This window comes from Acanthaster planci, linkage group LG01 (assembly GCF_054643075.1).
Source record: "Acanthaster planci isolate LZ-2023a linkage group LG01, COTS_SCS, whole genome shotgun sequence".
Classification (NCBI taxonomy): Eukaryota; Metazoa; Echinodermata; class Asteroidea; order Valvatida; family Acanthasteridae; genus Acanthaster; species Acanthaster planci.
Window position 1 is genome coordinate 29,317,583 of NC_141777.1, and position 19,856 is coordinate 29,337,438.

The 19,856-nt window shown below is 40.2% G+C and overlaps 3 protein-coding genes across 6 annotated transcripts in view; 2 read left to right on the forward strand and 1 right to left on the reverse strand.

The window, feature by feature from the left end:
- Nucleotides 1-273: 273 nt before the first annotated feature.
- Nucleotides 274-4,290, forward strand: LOC110980836 (uncharacterized). Of its 3 annotated transcripts, none has more exons than XM_022237845.2 (2): nt 274-504; nt 1,044-4,290. In XM_022237845.2, exon 2 carries the CDS (start codon nt 1,168-1,170, stop codon nt 2,653-2,655), a length of 1,488 nt encoding a protein of 495 aa, XP_022093537.2. In that variant the 5' UTR covers nt 274-504; nt 1,044-1,167; the 3' UTR covers nt 2,656-4,290. The 3 variants fall into 3 exon arrangements, with proteins under 3 accessions (XP_022093537.2, XP_022093534.2, XP_022093536.2); XM_022237842.2 differs by having other exon boundaries at nt 1,163-4,290; XM_022237844.2 differs by having other exon boundaries at nt 1,166-4,290.
- A 2,412-nt stretch (nt 4,291-6,702) lies between these two features.
- On the reverse strand, nt 6,703-14,848 carry camkmt (calmodulin-lysine N-methyltransferase). Its single transcript, XM_087139258.1, has 11 exons — nt 14,648-14,848; nt 12,962-13,137; nt 12,204-12,265; nt 11,885-11,945; nt 11,379-11,433; nt 10,913-10,976; nt 9,996-10,056; nt 9,498-9,572; nt 8,548-8,611; nt 8,036-8,164; nt 6,703-7,459 (listed from the first exon to the last, which is right to left on the reverse strand). Exons 1-11 carry the CDS (start codon nt 14,741-14,743, stop codon nt 7,388-7,390), a joined length of 915 nt encoding a protein of 304 aa, XP_086995384.1. The 5' UTR covers nt 14,744-14,848; the 3' UTR covers nt 6,703-7,387.
- Nucleotides 14,633-19,856, forward strand: part of LOC110983199 (uncharacterized) — a 45,047-nt gene continuing 39,823 nt past the window's right edge. For both annotated transcript variants that reach the window (XM_087139264.1, XM_087139263.1), the window contains exons 1-6: nt 14,633-14,770; nt 15,976-16,187; nt 16,820-16,956; nt 17,967-18,072; nt 18,993-19,087; nt 19,703-19,799. In XM_087139264.1, the coding sequence (XP_086995390.1) occupies nt 16,136-16,187; nt 16,820-16,956; nt 17,967-18,072; nt 18,993-19,087; nt 19,703-19,799 (487 nt within the window). In that variant the 5' untranslated portion in view covers nt 14,633-14,770; nt 15,976-16,135. The remainder of the gene's footprint in view (nt 14,771-15,975; nt 16,188-16,819; nt 16,957-17,966; nt 18,073-18,992; nt 19,088-19,702; nt 19,800-19,856) is intronic.

Consider the following 19,856-nt stretch of genomic DNA (forward strand, 5'->3'; position numbering starts at 1 on the left):
TAACTTTCACAGGCGTTGGAGCAATTAAAATTTGCGTTCAAACAATTTTTGTGTTTACCATTTCTAGCAAATAAAGTCAGCATACGTGAGTTCAAGTCTGTAGTTCGATTCGGCGATTTGGTATGGTCTATTCCTGGCTGTATGTGGCACTAATTATCGATCTTGAGATCTGGTTTTCATAGAAGACTTTGAACCGGGTGGCTTTTTGCCTTTGTACCGGATCCACCACGGGGGAGAACTCGTAAATCCCTTAAATCGATTTGGCTTTATAGTTGTTCAAGCCGGCTTGCGTCACTGGGTTGTTCAACATATATACCACATACATGTAGTACGTACGGGCCTTGCCAACGCACAAACACGAGCACTTTAGGATTGATCTTTCACTCAGCCATATCAGTGAGCAATGAGTGCCGGTGGCAGTGAGTTCAGAACTTTGTGGAGAGGGGAAAAACTTTCATACCGGCAAATTGTATCAGCAACAATTTGAAAGGACAACTTTTGGAGGTAGGGATTGCTTTTAGTCTCGGGGAGACGTCCCTTGCGTTGAGATCATGATGAAATAAGTTATGCTTTGATACAGGCTAATACTTAACCAGTGCAACTCCTAGCGTGCTGCCCGCCGTACTAGATTTTCCAGCATGACGACAACACTTTCACGTGAATAACTCAAGACTACGTCGCCTCTACATTACTGTATTTGAAAAATGACTCTCGTATGGCCAAGGTTATCAGAGCATGAATCTCCTTTTACAGCAAAGCAACTTTGCAAAAGTTTCAGAGTATAAATTAAAACTGAGCAGTGAAGCCTGCAGGCATATAGGACAGTCAATCACGAAGCTTTGAGCTGAAGCATGTTACAATACAAGCAGATAAAGGAATTATACATCTAGGTTGCTTCTCACAAAAATGTTTACGCACTTCTCAGTGCACGAGATCAGAAGACGGAGGATTGTTCGCGTTCAGAGTGTTAATGCGGTTTTTTAGTCTAGAGATGAGTTGTTCTGGGTAGATTTTCATTTCGTGATTATTGTCTTTCCACACAGATGCGCAAATAAGATAACTTTTACAAGTCAACCTAAAATTCAGGAGCAAAGAGTAACTGCAGGTGGCTCACAGAATGTGACAGCTTCATGCAGATTCGCACTGCTTTTCATTTGTATAGTAGCCATGGCGAACGGTTCTTACCGGTTGGACCTAAAGCGAGACGATGCACGGACGCTGATGCTGAAAATGGACGCTCGCTTGACGTACGCCGGCCGGGAGCGCAACGCGGCCTACCAACTGGAAGGCGAGCGAGAGTTGAGACACATCGACTATGCTCGCCAGCTGATCAACGCCGACTTCAACCGGGCGAAAAGGGATATTGAGAGGCGTCTCGAGTACTTCCAAACACTCCAGGAGCACAACAGGGAGAGACGAAAGAAGAGGGAGATTGCCTGGTGCGAGGAAGAGGAGAAGGACTGGGAGAGGCAAGCCAGGGCCGCCAGGAGGCGCAGAACGCTCCCGAAGATTAAGATTCATAAGAACCACAAAGCTGAGGTTGTGGGATCCATCCGACGAGATCAAAAGAGGGAGTTCGCCAATAAAATCTCGCACGAGATGCATCTGAACAGGTCTCTGAATGCGCTGAGTGATTCCTATGCCAAACACAAGGCTCTATCAGAACAAAATGTAGCAATGCTGGAAAAAGTTGGAGAAGCATATTCACCTGCTGGGCAAAAAAGCGAGAGTGGACAGCATTTGCCGTCCATTAAACCCATGGAGAGCCAAGGGGAGCCTAAGTTGTCCAAAACAAAGTATGGGATGCCCACGCAAACTATCAATCTGCCAGAGGTGCCGGTAAGCAAAGCTGGACCTCAGAAGAGTTCTCTGAGTCAAATGATATCTTCAGGGGAGGTTTGTAAATTACCGGGTATCGTTCTGAACGAAAACCAACCCACAGGTACAAGCGGTGCTCCCCAGAAGTTGAGCCTTGCACGGACTTTCTACATGAACACAAGTTCCAACTTACGAGGGGCTAGTACAAACCAAGATTTACCCGCTGCGTTCACCCGCAGCAGACGTCGGGTGTCTATAGTGGACCCTTCAGCCGATGCGTCGAACGGACCCGCCGGTGCCCGCTCTCGCCGCAGGTTTTCACTCGTTGATCCTTCAATTCAATCTAAGAAACGCCTGGCTCCCAAATTGACCCTCGGACCTCACCAACAGGTTCCGCTAAGATTTTATGAGATAGAAGACAACCCGTTCTTGAAAGAGGGCGACAATCCCGAGATCACTCGTTCGAATGACCTAATTCGCTCGGATAAAGCCGACGAAATGTACGTGTGGCTTGGGTTCGATTCTGAAGAGGAATATGAGAAGTTGAAACGAGGTGAACTGGTGTTGGAGTTTGACGACGACGGATCTGATACCAGCAGTAACGCAGACCATCATCTGACCAGCGAACGTCTCCGAGAACTGCAGGAGATGGCTGAAGTGAGACCGACCGGCACCCCAGAGGATTTGCCCAAACGGACCGAGTCAAAACTCAGTGCTCCTAGAATACTGATTGCTTCGGCTGGAGGCATGGATGGCATGAAACCACTTGAGAAATTCGCATCGGCAGCTAAAATGGTGATGGTAGTCCGCCAGTTCCAGACCAGTGCTATTAAGTGATTTTCAGACGATGTCGATTTGCTACTTTTTTGTGTGTTACTTTTTAAGAAACCGCCGTCGAATAATTCTCTGAATTCGTTTCTTTTAAAACTGCTACCATTTTAATGAAACAGTTCAATTTGACAGTTGTATTTGTTGATATGCGACCCACTCTGCAAAAAGGAGTAAAAAGTCCTTTAGACTAATTTTGCACAATGTAAATCAACAGGAACCCACAGCATTTTTCACCATGGAGTAACCACTTCCATAACCACTTTTACACATGAAAAGTAACCACTTTCCACAGTAACCACTTTCCACATGAAAACAAAAAGCTCCATTTGCTCTTTCGAATACAAACGAAAACTCAAAATGTGCCTCTGGCAACTCAAGAAGACTATTTTCACAGAGTGGGTCACATATGAGCATTATAAGGGGAATCAAATCATGTATAGTTACCCAAACCAATCATAGAAAATGTCTTTAAGATATGGGCTTTACACTGGTGAGCATGAAACAAGGAGAGAAACAGGGAGGGGGGTCGGTTGGTTTGCGACGGGCTGACGTAATCGTAAAAGAAGCCGTCAAAACGGTTTGCCAACAAAGTAATTGTTAATTTTTATAATGAATTTTCTGAATCAATATTTATAGGAAGAGGTTAGCTAGTGTTTTTTGCTGGTAGCACTTGACGCTTTGTGTCAACAGAGGACGAAGAAACTAATTGAAAAAGTTATCAAAAACCGTGAGATTTTTCGGCTTTTTTGCGTCCCCAGTAGAGGCGAATCTGGGTTTAAGTTTGTGGGACAACACAATGAGGGAGTTCATTTCCGGAGGGGGGAGAGACAATTTATGAGTTTCGACAACATGCATAATAGTGTCATGAATGGTACGCACAAGGCGGGCAGTTCAGATTTGTTCCTTCTAACTTGGAAAAAGTACTCAGGATGACATTTGATGCAAACTATGGGACAGAGAGAACCCCCCCGCCTTTGTGTTGGTCATTGTTATGCTGGTATCTCAGGAATTCTTTTCAGATACCTAGGGGGATGTGTTAAGTGACAAGGTTGGAGTGTGTATATGGATTGGACTTGCATGGGGGGTACCCCTCTGTCCTATTTTGTGCCTGGTATAGGCCTACCAGATGGGGAACACCGGGCTCTTCAACTTTTGATGCCGGGATCAAAACCTAGTACATTCACTCTCACATTCTTGGGGTTTGCTTGTCATTTTCTGTTGCTGACATTTGGTGAATATAAGCACTGACAATTGGTTTTGTTTTAGTTCCTGCGTGTTTGAGCGCAGACCTCTCAGTAAATAGAAACATTTACTTGGGAAAAAATGGCCACGAAGATATGTTTGTCCCATCCTAAGCACACAAACTTGACGTTTTGCCAACTTCTTCCGTTTTCCTTACTTTGAGTATGATATCTTGCAGTTGCCAAATGTTACCAAACTTTTCTCTGATATTCGGAATCTGTTGAGTCCCACTAAAATATTCGGTTAGTGCGGTTAGTGACGGAAGACGTAATTACATGTAGTTAAAACGGAATAATTCCACTGAAAGTCATGTATTTGTAACTTCGGTTGAATCTTTACAGCTAAACTAGGTCGTTGCATTAATAAACTAATTTCGAGTACCATGCTGTAACTTTCAAACTGAACCTTCAAATGATAGTTTCTTAGTTGGACGCAACTTTAATTTCCCTCTGCATTGGTCGGGACTAATCGATGCCGATTTTGCATATTATTCTAAGCCAACACAGCGGCAACTGATTGGATCCGCGCAACTACGTAGTTACTTCAACGTCATCAATAATGCAGTGGAGCTCGTCAATAATTGCTTTAAACGGTTAAAAGATCTGCCAAAACAAGCCGCCTCGTGCAATACGGTTTGCTTGTTCCGCAGATCTAGTTGCCTTAGGGGTACAATGTTGTGACGTGCGTCTTTTTTTTTCGATCTCAAAGACAGATAATCTTCTTTTGATTATGATTGTGTAGGACTGGGACTGCGTTTTGTGTTAGCTCCTTATAGTCATTGGTCGAAATCTATGAGGTCATTCCCGCACGGTTGGGGTGCAGTGTAAGCTCTAACTGGTGCTATGAGGAGTGGACACCAATTTCAATGAATGATGATTTCAATGAATTCAATGAATAATCTTTTGTCCCCTTTTCGTATAAAATTGAGGTGCTTTAGACTACTTTCCGTTGTACGATTCCTTTAAGATTCCGAAAGTTGTGAAATTACACTCCTGAAAGTGGCAAAAACTCACACCAGTCACGTTGTAGCCCCGTTTCATCGGTTAAGCAAAGCCTAATAGGTCTATCGTCTGCTAAATTGAACAGATGCAAAGTTTAAAGCGTCAAACCTATTAAAATGGTCGTGAAAACCTATACAGTGACACTTCATCCGTCGAAGAACACACAAACAGATAGGCCTATGCATTGTACGGAGACTTACTGCATCCTAGTACTAGGCCGTTTTCAAATACCCGATTGGCATGGGCTTCGTCTCAGGCTTCAACTGTTTTTTACTTCCTGACTTTAAGGCTGTAGGCGCAATAGCAAGTTTGATAGTGCCACAAAACATCAAGTAAGGTGCAAAAAGCCCCCCAAACATTGCAGTAGGCCTACTTCAATTTAAGTTAAACACTTCAGGCCCACAATCGGGGATTGGTTTCCTACACGAAGCCTGAGACGGAGACGAAGTTGAGTATTGGAAAACGGCCTAGCCTCTGAAAACTTTGCTATTTTCACCGATGCTTTTTCTCTTTTCAGGAATTGGAAAAAAAACAAAAACAAAACACACATACAGAATGAATAAAATCTGCATCATTTTCAAAACTCTTGCCCCAGTTGTGAAACGCGACAAATATTTAAACACTTCAGTTTATCATCCACATCAAAAATTCCTGCAATTAATTTCTTTTGACAAATTCCGCATGTTTCCAACAACATGACTGTAACATGGATACAACTTTGATAAATGTATAGCAGACAACTCCCCGGTCACGATTCGCGACCCCTCTCCATTCAAATCTGAAAGCTTTTTACGGCTACTGTACAAGGTTCAAACACAATCCAACAATAGGAAACCACTTCAAACAACCTCCAGCAAAGCTGCTCCTATACATAGTTTAATGTTCACTCTAAACCAGGAGATTCAGTAACTCCTCTTTACAAAGAGTCTACACGGGACGAGACCTGACGCTCATGGCTGACGCGTAATAATTTTCCAGACAGAGTGAAATAACGGATTTGAAGTCGAGTGAGGAAAAAGACAGCACTGCGGATTTGTCGGCCTTGAAAACTTCAGAAAAACACGCACAGGCCCAAAACAATATGATTCCGCAGCAAATAGGCGACAAATTTTTCACAAAACTCATGCTCAGAACCCTACAAAAGCTGTATTATTGCAGCTTCACAATTAGGTGAACTGTGACTTTTGCTGACTTCCTAATAAAATCCTTTGATCTTGGAGGCTGATTATCTTTCCTTTCAATTATGTCTAACTGGGGGATCACGTCATTGACGTCACCATAAGTCGCATTTAATCTGTGGCATGGGCACTAAACGTAGTTCATTGAGAAATTCCAGGAAGAATAAATGAAACCCGCAAATTCCACACACCAGTGGTCAATTACCACAAGTGAATGTTTTCGTGTTCGTATACATTGTATTTCTGGAAACATGACGATTTTTTGGTCTAGTAAGCATTGCCAACAAACTGCAAGACTTAGAAGAATAGAAGTAACCCTTCAACGCAGACACACTGCTTTAATATGGCCGTCCTTGAAAATCTGCACGTAGCACACACTACAGTCTGAACTAAAGGAACGATCGCTGTTGATGTCCAAACCCCAGGAGATTTGACCTTCAATTGTGGGGTTCTATTTTGTTCATTTTACGGACTACTGAACAATTCTTCAATGCCTAGTTTCAGGAAAGACTTTGATGGATTCTCTATATAATAAAACACTTTCCCTGTGAAAAAGGCTAACACCTTGCACAATATGATTAACCTTTTGCCTTTCGTCAGATGGAAGATTGACCACAAAAGAGAAAACACACTGTCCATCACACTTCAATTCATAATTTATTGAATCTTGTACCATTACCAAATATTTAGGGTTAAATAGATCATATTTTTTCACTACTGACATGGAAAAAAGTCGTAATAGCTATCCCTAACAGTCCCAAATCCTCTGATTTCAATATGGTTTTACATACATCCCAGGTGGTTAGAGTTAACTATGTGTAAATTCCCATTTTGTTACTTGCTGCATTTGAAGCCTTGAGGCTTATAAATCCCCAAAGAGAGGTGTCTCCAGTCACACAACTGTGGCGCAATCCAACGAAAGTTTAAAAATTAATGCTCTAGTTTAACATAATAATTTATAACCCAGTCATTTGGTCAAATTAGATAGAATCTGACCATGATCTACCATTATCTTGAGACAAGAGAACTGCCCCAACCACCCTGGCTAGGATGGAGAAAATGTGATAACATACCCTGTAAGACACATAGTCCTGATGGGATTCAACATTTTTCATAAGTTACACCTCCGTAACAAATCTGGCCCATGACCTTAGAAGGCATCACTCAAATACCTTCCGCACATCATTACTGTTGGAACTCCACGATTTCAGGCTTAAATTCCCACAGGAGTCGTCTTAGGGAGTAAAACTCCCATCAAAAGCATCTAAGCGTGTTTACACTTTCTGTAATTAATTCAAGATTGGTCCCCAGGGATGGTCACCTTGTGAGAGTGATCATGACAGGGTAGTGGATGTCCTCATCATATACCTCCTTCCCCTGAGTAAGCATCTAAGAGAGAGAGGGGGGGGAAGTGCAAGATTTCTTACAAATTCATAAGCAGGCTTTCAAGTTCAAATCTGCTTAAGGTTGAAAAACAAATATCAAAGGAATGTATACATTCTCGGTGTCAGCTATAGAAGTACTAGTGTCATATCCTGAACAAACTACTGTGGCAGGATGAAAATGTTTTTAACAACGATTGTGATCGATGAAGGGTTTTGTAAAAACACCACTTAACTGCCACACATACTTGTGTCTTGAATAGCAGATAGCTTGTTTTGACCTCTCTGAAGTCAACAAAACCATCAAAGTTTACACGGATGAATTCACTTGATCCACAGACACCACACAATGTGTTCGTCCAAGGAGCAAGAGGTAGATAAGTTGTGTTCTAGTGTTCATCCATGGGCCATCACAGTGGGTTACAGATTGTTACTTTGACAACGGACACTGATCCCCAACAAGAGTTTATTTTTAGACCAACGTAATCTTCTTTAAAGGCTCACAGTATCGAATTGCTACTTTAGATTAAAGCCCTAATCTTTGAGGATTAGGACTTAATTTAGGCCTCATCTCAACACACACCTCTTGATGTTTTTGCCACACAAGCTGATCGTACTTGCAGTCAACTTCCACGGTAAATCTTGGCCTAGCTAACTGACAGAAGTCTTCCAGTGTCTTGCCTCTGTGTGGTGCAAAGATGGTGGCTACTCCCTAGAGTAGAGAAAATTATTCAAAAATTACAATGTTTTAGCAGAAGAAACAAATTCTCATGTTAGAAGAATCCAGAAAAAAAGCATTAAGCGTGACATCCAAATACACAGGAATCAAATTTCAAACATGTGCTTCAAAACATCTGAAAACCTAACACAGGGAACACTGAAAATTTCACAGAATTCTCTCATTTATAATTGCTGCCCTCCCTAATAAATTCTCCTAGCACAACAAAGTACTCTAACAGTTCAAGACCAGAGAGACGAGGAACAACACTCAAAAAAGAAGGGACTGCTAACTCCAAATACACGTCATAGTTTCTCATGACAATTTTGAATCACAACATACATGTAAATGTTCAGGACTACTGGAGAGGTAATTACCTTTGGTTTCAGAAGAACATCGATAGTATCCACTAAGTCTTGTCTAAACCGGTCAAAGAACAGACTGGAAATAAAATAAGACTACAAACTCAACAATTGAAAGTTCTAGAGTAGGAATAACTTAAATTCAGTAAAACATATTCATAAATTAAATCTAGTATTTGTCAGGCGCAGGGAAATCTACCATGCAGGACCAGCTGAAGTCAGTGTGAGAATTCTCCAAGAAACAAAATATTGGATGTTATGGAAAACATTGAGCACAGTGACATCCCAGTGTCGACCCACTTCACACTTTGCTGAGGATGAAGAGTCACTCATGCATGGAGTGAACTGTTAAAGGGAAACTTAGTTTTTAATCCAGGAAGTATACTGGGTGATTAACAGCTTTAATTTAAAAAATCTTGTACGGAGGAAGAATCCCTGGGCTATGAAGAGGGATGAAGCCTATCTACTACGAGTTCCCTCCATACAAAACTACTTGGATGTAGTTCTTTCATCTACCAACAGAATGGCCTACAAAGACATCCAACAATGGGATATTACATTGGGCTAGGTTGAAACAATTATTTCTCGCCCAGGATTTTTATGAGGAAAAACGGGATGCTGCCCTCCCCCATTTTAAGACAGAGTTTATTGAAGATCGTAAATGGATATTACTGACTCCTTTGCTGACATTTTGGTGTCTAAACCATTCTCATCATAACCGGTTTTAAACTGGCATCTATGACTAGAGTCAAACTGCCCTGCAAAGTTGCCAACCTCCCCTTCCTCCCGGAAAAAATGGGCAGGGAAAAACGAAAGCAGAAAAAGACAAGAAATTATTTTTATTTTCTTTTTCTCTTGTTGTTATCCCCCTTTGATGACAAAATAATGGGTGTGCGTGTTTCCCTCTCTGATGACAAAATAATGGGTGTGCTAACATACAGATTACATCCTACTATCAATCATACCAGTCTGCAGATATCACATGATCAAAGTGTCCATTCAAATCCTCAAATGTCTGTCTCTTATTCCACTTCAATTCCCTGGATGCAAGAAAGCAAACCATACAATAACCAGAATAAATAGCAATCTCATGTAAAAGATTTCACAAAGTGGGTCTTGATTTTGAAGTGCACTTCCACATAATAACATGTAGTATTAAATATGCCGCATGCTATTCATAATAAAAGATATTTTACATTAAAAAATCAGAATTGTCCAAAAATTGAACTTTGATACTAAAGTCCTATCACAAAGTAACAAGACAAGCTCCTTCATATTCAGATCTATAGGATAATCCAACAGCAATATTTTGTAATCAACAAATCATAAAATTAGACCATTCTACAGCCAGAGAATATTGTAGGTACAGCAAATTTCTGTGTACAGGATTAGACACGGCACGCTATGATCAGAATATTTCAACTGATTACCTTTTGTCGAGACATTTACTAAATCACCATTACCTTACAGCAATGCTTGTTTGACCAATCTTGGACCTATTTTCAGCAAGAATTTCTTGCACATCTGTTTTTTTTTCACTGGTTAATGAAAACAAAGAGAGGCTGTGAATAACATATTTCAAACAGAAATATGACGGGGTGCGCCGGCCACTACTAAAGAAAAACAATTTGACTTTAAATTTGTTTGATCCCCGACAACAAAACTGTCAACTGAAAGGTACACATTTCTAAAATGGGATGTTACTTGGACATTCAACCTATTAGTTCCTTTACCTTCCCAAATCACCAAGCACTGTATCATTTGATGGGATTAATCTGGGGGTAAAAGTACAATATAATCCTGTATAATATAACAGGTTGTGGGATGATTAATGATGCTGGAGTACAAAAGATAATCAGCAAGGACTCAGCATGGAAAGGTTTAATGGGTGAAATAGGTAACGGCAAGGGCACTGTTGTATTTTCCAACAGCTGATTTGCTACTTTATCTCAGCATTTCTTGGAGCGCATGGCACTAACTCTTGATATAATTAACTGCAATTGATTATTGGACATTTTCAAGGCAAATACTGAAATATGTGCCATGGAGGGTCTATGAGAGCAACGGTGAATACTTGCAGCATCTTAATTGGAAAAACAATCTTGAAATAATATAAAAAAGTTTGGTGGTGCTGTATTGATATTCAAAGTAAAAAGCAGAACTTGAACATTTTTGAAGTTCATACTTTCACAGTACAGTGTCAGTGCTTCTATATTTGTTTTTGAAACAAATCTACACGATCCCCAATGGATTTGAAACCAATTAAAAGTTCAGGCATAGTCTCTTTCCTGATTTTCCAGTTAGTGGACAACTCTTTACCAGATGGCGTATGTTATACATTTCCCCAGGATGGCATCTGTTAGACATCTTCAAAGGATACTTTGGACTGAATTTTCATTTCCGTCTGTCAGCAGCACCTCAGCTGCATCTGTGCACACAGCAACCTGACGAAACAAGGGAGAAACAAAACACGTGAAAGAAAATAATACCAACTTTGTTTGATCTCAACAAGATTTTTCCTCCCTCAAGCATGCTACCAACTGATATTGAATGTGCAGGACATTTGAATCGTTCCTGGCTATTTTGGGCTGAATATATGATCTCAGTTCTTTAGCATTAACCGCCTTTCCTTTTATTAGCAGCTTCATGAAATTCGCACGAGTCCATGTCTGAACCTTGCGTAAGTCTAGGGCTAGGTCTCAGTCTTGACTGGTTTCAAATGCATGGTAACATGAGGTCAGAAGACCCAGCCATAGCTCTGGAACAGTGTCAATGTCCAGATAAACTGAAATTTCCTATCTGACATTCTTCCTTTTAAAAAAGTTCCTGAATTGTGATGTACTTACTGCAATACCTGCTAAACATGTCATGCCTCCTCCGAGTTCACATATTCTTTGATTTCTGTGGTAAAAGAACACGATCAACAGCATGAAAATGGTTAACGTTACAAGAAAGCTTTTGGAAAGAACTTGCATGATTGGCATAATTCACAAAACAATTCCAAGTTGACAACACCGATGTAGACCAGAACATTTGTTGAACAGATTCCTAAATGCAAATGGCATCAATACAAATCCCTCGTAGAACAACGCTCTCTATGCAATAGCCAAACAAATAGAATAAATCAAATCATAGAATTGTTGTAATGAAACCATCTGTTGAAAAAAACAAACACATAACTTGTCAACTGCAGACAGATTAATTTCTCATGCAGCAGAGGACAGTAAACCCCTAACCCTAACCTAACCCAACCAAACAGAAAAAATGTATCATCCCAGACTTGATGCATTAACACTGAACAAATACATCTCAACTCAACAATAACAAAACAAAATGCAGTCCAAGCACTTACTTGAATGATTCTGCATTCTTCAAGCAGTGGAAAGTCAAGACCTCTTCTGCAGGCCACACACCTGTGATTTAGGGTGTTACTCATTATATCTGCTACATGTATGTGCAGTACCTTTGTCTAAGTGAAGCCTTTAGAGAATAAAATACAAATTCTTCAAATAAACTTGTTTCAAAATTGAAATCTTCACAAAAGGAGAGCAACATCTGTATTGGAATAACAGAGGCAGTCCAACATGAGTACGTGCAGTTCTGCACTTTCCAAACGTGGTAACGAAATTTGAGAAACAAAGTTGATTGTGTTGAAAGGGTGACAAACGTACAAACATTTCCAGTGTTGTTGAAGCCAACAAGCTCACTAGCTGAGAAGTTGTTTGAGAGATGTCTGAAATAAACAAAACAAAAGAATCACATAACTTTGGGAAGATTTATCAGAGACTATGAGAGTTGTATTATACATTTTGAGTCCAAAAGTGGGACATCTTTGTGTCCCTGTTACACCTGAGATGTGCATTGACATGGAAATCTCTATAATTGACTTCAAACTGTTTCATTTCTTTGGCAGGTAATTGTAATTTGCATTACTTTTTCACCAATGGAAATTAAAGAATGTGCCCTCAACCTACAAAATCATGCATCAGATATGAAATGGCCTCGAAGAATTAGATCCAAAATTTGTAAAATGGTCCCTGAACCAATCACCAGTCAGTGAATGCTGCAACTTTGCAACACATCTTGAGAAAGAAAGAACGTATTCAGCCTATTATCTATACATGCCCATGGCATGTATCAGCCTTTGAATGTTTGAACGAATGCTCATGAATGCAATGGAAAGAACAACATCATTCCATGGCAGATGGAATCTTCCTTTTTACTCAGCTTTCCTTCATGGAATTTGGCATTCCCTCTGTCGCTTCATGAAATTATTCCAACTATTCCAGACATAAACATTCATGATTCACAAATTGATTAAGCACAGTGAGCACTGACTTACAGCTACAGCACCATAGCGTTTGTAAGGAGCTGTCTTGTAATATCCAATCTGCCTTGGGCAGGCCATCCACTTGTGTCTTACTCTCACCTAATGCTGACACTGAACTCCCTGTAGTGTGGACAGGTATACTCTGCCCATCTGTGGGCCCCTTGGGACAACTTGTGTGGAAGATGATTGGTTGAGAGTAAACCAAATGTTGAAAATCTACGAACGGATGCAGAGTTAACTTGGTTGGACTCAGTGCACTGATTCTGTAGGATTGCCTGTTAATTAATGTCAAACAATTTTGAAAAAAATGTCTATCACTGATTCTGTAGGATTGCCTGTTAATTAATGTCAAACAATTTTGAAAAAAATGTCTATCACTGATTCTGTAGGATTGCCTGTTAATTAATGTCAAACAATTTTGAAAAAAACAAATGGTTGATCAACAGACTACAATCTACACAGGCCAAGTACTTTGGAGCCTACACCAGACATGTGAACTGTGTTAAAACCTACCCCCAGAACTGTGGGGCCCGATGTCTGCCCCTCTCCCAAGAGCGGGGCAGACGTCGGACCCCATAGTTCTGGGGGTAGTTAAAACCTAGTCATAAGCTGACAGCTATGCTTAAATATCACACTGTCGCTGTTGTTATGGCAGCCGCACGCATCTCCCATTTTCTATTGTTACAGCACTGCAACTGCACAAGCACGTCAACTTAAGTGCAGATTTCGGAATTTATTTTCCTTTAAAAAAAAATCTTCCAAAGCCTCCGATGAGAAAAGAAAAAAGATTCCTGCTTAGACCTATACAATTAGAAACCAACATAAAAAAAGGATTATGGTATAAAACATGAAATTTAGGTGAAAAAAATAAAATGGTCCAAGTGCAACTTCGAACTCACACACCAGTGGTTCCAAGCCTTCCACCTTAACCACTCGGCCACAAGCATTCAGCAATCTTAGTAATTTTAAAATATATAAAGCATCGTGATGATCAGCTACGTCATCGCACTTGCGCAGTTCAGTGCCGTAACGATAGAAAATGAGAAATGCGTTACGACTGCCGTGATGATAGCCACTTCCTAAATATTAAAAGAGTAAAGTGTAAGGTCCAAGATTTTAGACCAGCAGATGCAACTACATTGAAAATGTTTTTTAATTTTTTTAGTTTTTAGTTTTTTTAATTTTTAATATTTTTGTTTGGACTATAGTTAAAACATCAATTCCGACAGTGACATGATCAGACGATACTTATTTTTAAGTTCTTTTGGTGACTAAATATGGCCATTTTTGTCATTAGCAGAGTCAATCCTAGATGGGAGAGGGTTACAACTAGAATTAGATAGACATTCTCCGTCAGATGTAGGATGCCTTATGGCTCCAGAAGGAGGAGGGTACTGGGTGGGTAGGGCACATTCCCTTCCAAATTTCCCTTTCTGCCCTTCTGACCCAAGTCTGAAGACTGAAATGTTCTACTTCCATGACTTCCTTCAATTTAGGGAAAAGACCGGGCTCTATCATTTCTCACTTAAATTATCAAGATAAAAAAAGAGTAAAAACAGTTTCATGAGAAAAAAATACACTCGGGCATTAATCAGGCATTTTAATCTAAAACAAAAGATGCACAACTTTGCCGCTTCAGCCCGGACTGGTACCCAAACGTTACGATTCACCTTTCGTACGAAAAAGCCGGGAGAATTATTCAAGTCACCTGACCACATACCACAACTACAGCTTGATCTGTAGATAGAGAGTGTTGTGCTGAAAGTGCGAAACGTGAACGCTTACGTTTTTTAGAATTTTCCAGCGATGTCTGCTTATTTCCCCACTAAGATCCTGTTTATTCGTAGACGTGTCTGAGTATGTAGTATTTCCTGTATCCATTGCCGTTTGAATTGCTCAAGATTCAAGGTAAAGATCATTTTATGTATACAGAATGTAAACAAACGATTCACTGTATGTACGACGGACTGGCAGCCAGCGGATTACCTACTTCAATGTTGCATAGTGAGAGGGCGCTAAACAGTGATGTTCTCGAAGCTTACTGTTTGGCGAGGAAATGCTTACTTACACACGTATATTGCGAGTGTTCCCAGGCTGTTAATACCTTTTTCCTATCTTATTTCTTATGGTTGCTCTCAATGACATTTCAACACAAAAGAGCTACTGTCACTCTTGGGACATGAGGTGTACACTTGCTTGAGAAAGAGTGTTGGATGTTGATCATTTGATGCCAATTAAAAAAATTTTCTCACAAAGTGTGGACACTCGGGGAGAATTAGAAGCAAATCTGGCCATCATTTGTCTTTCTTACTATGACTTGAAAACCTAAAACACTTAAGCCTATTCAGGTTGGGGAAATTTCAAGTAGGGCCTATTCTTTGAAAAGGGAACTATTTTGTCACACCCTGTGGACTTTGTGCATGGGGTCAAAGCATAGTCTAAGAAGGTGTCAGCCAGACTATGAAACTCAAGAGGTAGGATTGTAAATCTGTGTACTGACCTTTGAGACTTGAGAAGTGGATTTCAGATGTTCCAGAATTGGATTTGTTTCTGTGTTGTAACTTAAGGTACACGTATAAGGGGAATCACCCATTTTTCTGGATCTGGGTCCCTTGTTTATTTGAGAGCCTGATATCCACCAAATTAATGTTAAAAATGATTGAAATTCAAGACAGAAATATTCAATGTTGAAAATAACAGAGACAATTTTCTATCCCAAACCACCATGAAGAACTGTGTTTTCAATACACTCTACTGAGCCAGTTCACTATTCCAGCAGCATATGCCCAGTAATCATGCTTGAGGTCATTCGGGTGCGTGTGTGAGGTCTGTCCAGTCAGTGTGGCTTTTAGCAGACTCACACACATGCTTCATTTATGAATGACATTGCTTTTTAAACACTGAACTGACTCGTTTTGATGTATGCATGTAAGTATTCTGAAAAAGAGAGTTTTTCTTACCTGTGCAAAGTATACGTGTGTCGGCTTAGTGTTGATTGATGGAATCTAGGTTTCTCACAACAGGTATTTGTAGGACTTCAAAAATCCGTTTTTTTAACCAGAAAAAGACTTTTTTCATCATTGTACCTGTTTTGCTCCTTTATCCTTGCGCAGGTACATTCCATCAATGAAGATGAAAGTCCTGTTGCCTCTATGCAGACAACACACCTGTAGATGAAAAATTCCTCATAGATCCTTTCAGAAGATCCAGTCAGGCACATTTAAAGTCATAAGTGCCAACTTCGGGCCAACGGTTCCTCCTAGAACCTTCAAGATGGTACATATAGCTGTGTTGGGCTGTGGCCTGATGGGCAGCAAAATAGCAGGTACTAGCCAAGTATTCTCAAGAGAAAGAGACTAAAGACAAAAAGTGCTATTGTTGGTACATTGTTAGCATCTCTAACTCCTTTAGATGAGAACCTATACATTCACTATTTTTAGCCGTAAGCTCATTGGATTACTTGATTTGGAAAATAGTTTTTACATGGGAAGGCCCATAGAAAATATTTAGTTTTCCTTGGGGGTTGGATTGGCCAATTTGGTGCACCAATTTGTATAAAGTGACTAATTTGATTACACAGACTTTGAAGGAAGAGAATGGAATGGATCATTTATTTGTAGGACTATTTGAGGGAGCAAAGGTACTAAGAGTGACTTAAACTTGTTTGTCAGGTCATTATTGCTGTTAGCAAATCTTCGGAAGCAATGCTTTGGCCAACATCAAGCTGTTTACTGTCACGTATTAATTACAGATATCAGAAATTAGGGATTTGTATTGTACGTAACATTCCTGCAGTTTCCGTGGCTGAAAGAATAAAAGTTGAATGCTTATTACTGTGCTGATTGCTAAAGAAAGTTCTTTCCAAGGATTCCAGTCTGAGCAGAACTCATACCTTGTGTGTAATGCTCTTGACAAATCTGCGTAATAAAGGCTATCAATTCTGCTTTGTTCGGAAAGGTTGCATGGCATACCATGGCCACAAAGTCAAGGTGTATGATTCCAACTCTGGAGCCCTAGATGCTCTGCACAGCAACTTGGAGGTGGACAAGAGAGAACTGAAAAGTGAAGGATTAATGATCCATCCCAACTTCCTTGTGAGTAAAGACTCAGAAGATTTACTTCCATTGCAGTCTCTTTTGGGGGAAGGGATTTGAATCTTTGGCATGGAGAAAAGATGCAGTAAACATGCATTTGGTTCTTTGTGAAGATATATTGTACATGTGTTGTGGTCAAAACCACCACTTGACCTTATACAAGCCCATCTGAAACACAGGTGCACTGGCCAGGAACTTTCACAAGTAACAGTGAATAATGACAAAGGAATGCTTTTTTGCATAAGTAACTTGAATTCAGACATGATGTCTAGAGCTTGTGTTGGCCCTGTGTTGGGTCTTAAGTCATAACTACAATGATAAATTCATGGTGTCATGGTATTTACGCACTCTGTGCTCATTTGTAGAGGATGGCTGGCCAGGATTATTTAATAATTTAGCCAGTATCACAGTTTTTATACTGTAAGAATGTGGATATTCCACATGACTTTGTGCAGGTCATTACTAAGACACATGTACAGATTCCTCATTAACCTTCTATCTGTTTGGTTCAGTTGATATAAACCGTTAGTGCTGTTTGATTCTTTTGGATTTTAGGAGGCTGTTTAGAGCACAAGGTGTAGGCATAGGGTAGATCAAGGTTGTTTTGAACCACAGGTTTTAACCCTCTCCATCCTGAATTCAACAAGATTCTATATGTATGCATTTGTTGTATTACCTGCGGTTAATGTTGAGTTACCCATTTCGTTGGATTTAGTAACTGCTGTAATACTTTGGACAGCACATGGCATGAGGTATCTAATACGTAGCACATTAGGACACAATCCACTGTTGCATGCTACATCATGTTGCATTTCAAGCATTCTGCAACATTGGCATTTTAATTGTGTTGGATTTTGTTGCATTTCTTGGGATGACTAGAGAAATCCTGATAGGGATGTGGCTTGTCGTTGGTTGTGCTTTGCACCAATTGTACGTTGGTTGCTGAAGTTCCTTTGAGTTAATCAAAGTATGAAATGACAAGTATTCCGGTTTACTTCTTTTGATTTAAGGGCCAAGTTTTATGCATCAGTAGGCTTGAGGAAGCAGTCAGGGATGCTGAATACATTTTTGAGGCAGTTGTTGAAGATCTAGAAATCAAGCAAAATCTTGTTCGAGGTAAATGCTTTACTTTGTCTTGTTATTTTTATGCTTTGAAGATACTGCTACTGGGTATCACCCACCTGTTTGCGTGAGCATGGTGCCGCTCTCGCAATGGCTTCTAATTCTGGTTACCAGACTAAATTCATAGTGTGATCCATTTGCTACTCTGTTGATTTTCAATGTGGGAGGGGCCAGTTGTTAGACCATCAGCCATTGGTAAACTGATCCATTATAGCCCATCCCATTGCATGACCCGCCACAATTGGGGCCCAGTCCAAAAAGTGAGGAGGCCCCAATCTATGTTCAGTCCATAGGGCTGTTGTGATGTTGTGGGAACTTCAGTCGAGCTAAACCTCCAGGTGCTAACGATCATCTTTTCCAGTGATATCATTGCAGAAGTCTCTCTCCGCCTTCGTAAATAAAATATGGACTCCGGTGTTGTACATGTAGTTTAGTCCATCACAAGTCTTTTCTCAAGTCCTCTCCAAGTCCAGACACAAATCATAGCAATGCTTTTTGTCATGGTTCATATGAGTAACTTGTGACTTGACTTGACTTGTGCTTAGATGGCTTGTGTTGGTCTTATGATTTACCTCCACTGCAGAGACTTGTGATGGACCCAACTGCAGCACCGGGGCCAATTTCATAGCACTGCTTATCCCAAAAATTTGCTTAAGCGTGAAAATACCTTGCTTGACAAATCAGGTTACCAGCCAAAACTTCTTGTGATGTATATTGTTTTGGAATGGTTAACATGACAATCACATAGAGTTTGAGCTGGTAACCTTTGTTTATTAAGCAAGGTTTTTTCGTGCTTAAGCGAATTCCATGCTTAAGCAGCTCTATGAAATTGGCCCCTGCAGGTGACTTAAGTCTGTCATGCAGTGTTATGGTTCTACTTATTTCCATTTATTCTAGTTGTCTCTCATTTCTAGAGGTGTCTCATCTATGCAGTCAAGATGCAGTCATCAGCACCAACACCCTCAATCTGGACATACGAGAAATAGCGGTCAAAGCAGCCTACCCAGAGGTATTTGATGGGATAATAAATATTATATGGAAATTTTGAAACTGGAAGAAAGTTGCAGAACTTTGTGATTGCATATATGTGGTAAAATGTGCAATCTTGTTATTTTCAATGTAATAATGAAGTTTTATGTTTGACAGAAGTTTTAAATTGACTTGTTTCTTTTTTTGTTAACTGTGGAGAGGCTTTCCGGCAGTAGTGCTCAGTCTTTACTCACATTTGCCGACTTGCATTTACTGGTCTCTGAGATCTTACCCCATCCAGTGATCACAGTTTACTCACCCAACTCAACCATCCATTTGGCTCACTTTTTTTTTTCTTGCGTCCTCTTCTCTTTTCTGTTCCATTATGATATCATGTTTTATTGTGCTTTCTATAAGAAGATTGATGTTTTGAATATATGGGTATGTTATAAACATAGGAAGGTCTTATGTGATGACAGAAACATCATGTCTGCTATTTGAAAAAAAAAACTTTAGTAGGCATGATGCTACCGACATAATGAGATGTTTTTGGATGTTCAGCGATCAGGTGTCTCAACTTGACTATGATGACTGATAGCTGAATGTCTGAAAATACTGACAGGGATATCATATTCCCGTTGTCTGTTCTCCACAGAGGGTCATGGGACTGCGCTTTCTGCACCCTGTCTATGCTGTGCCCGAAGTGGAGATAAACCCGACAGCATTCACTGCTCAGAAGTGTGTTGAGAAAGGTATGTGTGAGAGTTAGAATGATGTCAATGAAAATGGGCTACGGAGGAGACTCTAGG

Excerpts from the sequence above, each read along its gene's own strand:
- LOC110980836 (XM_022237845.2), top strand. The coding sequence starts at position 1,168 with ATGGCGAACGGTTCTTACCGGTTGGACCTAAAGCGAGACGATGCACGG.
- camkmt (XM_087139258.1), bottom strand. The coding sequence starts at position 14,743 with ATGGATACAGGAAATACTACATACTCAGACACGTCTACGAATAAACAG. Across the intron at positions 9,573-9,995 it reads CAAACAAGCATTGCTGTAAG|GGAATTGAAGTGGAATAAGA; the intron begins GTAATGGTGATT and ends TCTTGCATCCAG. Across the intron at positions 8,612-9,497 it reads CATGTGATATCTGCAGACTG|TCTGTTCTTTGACCGGTTTA; the intron begins GTATGATTGATA and ends TTTTATTTCCAG.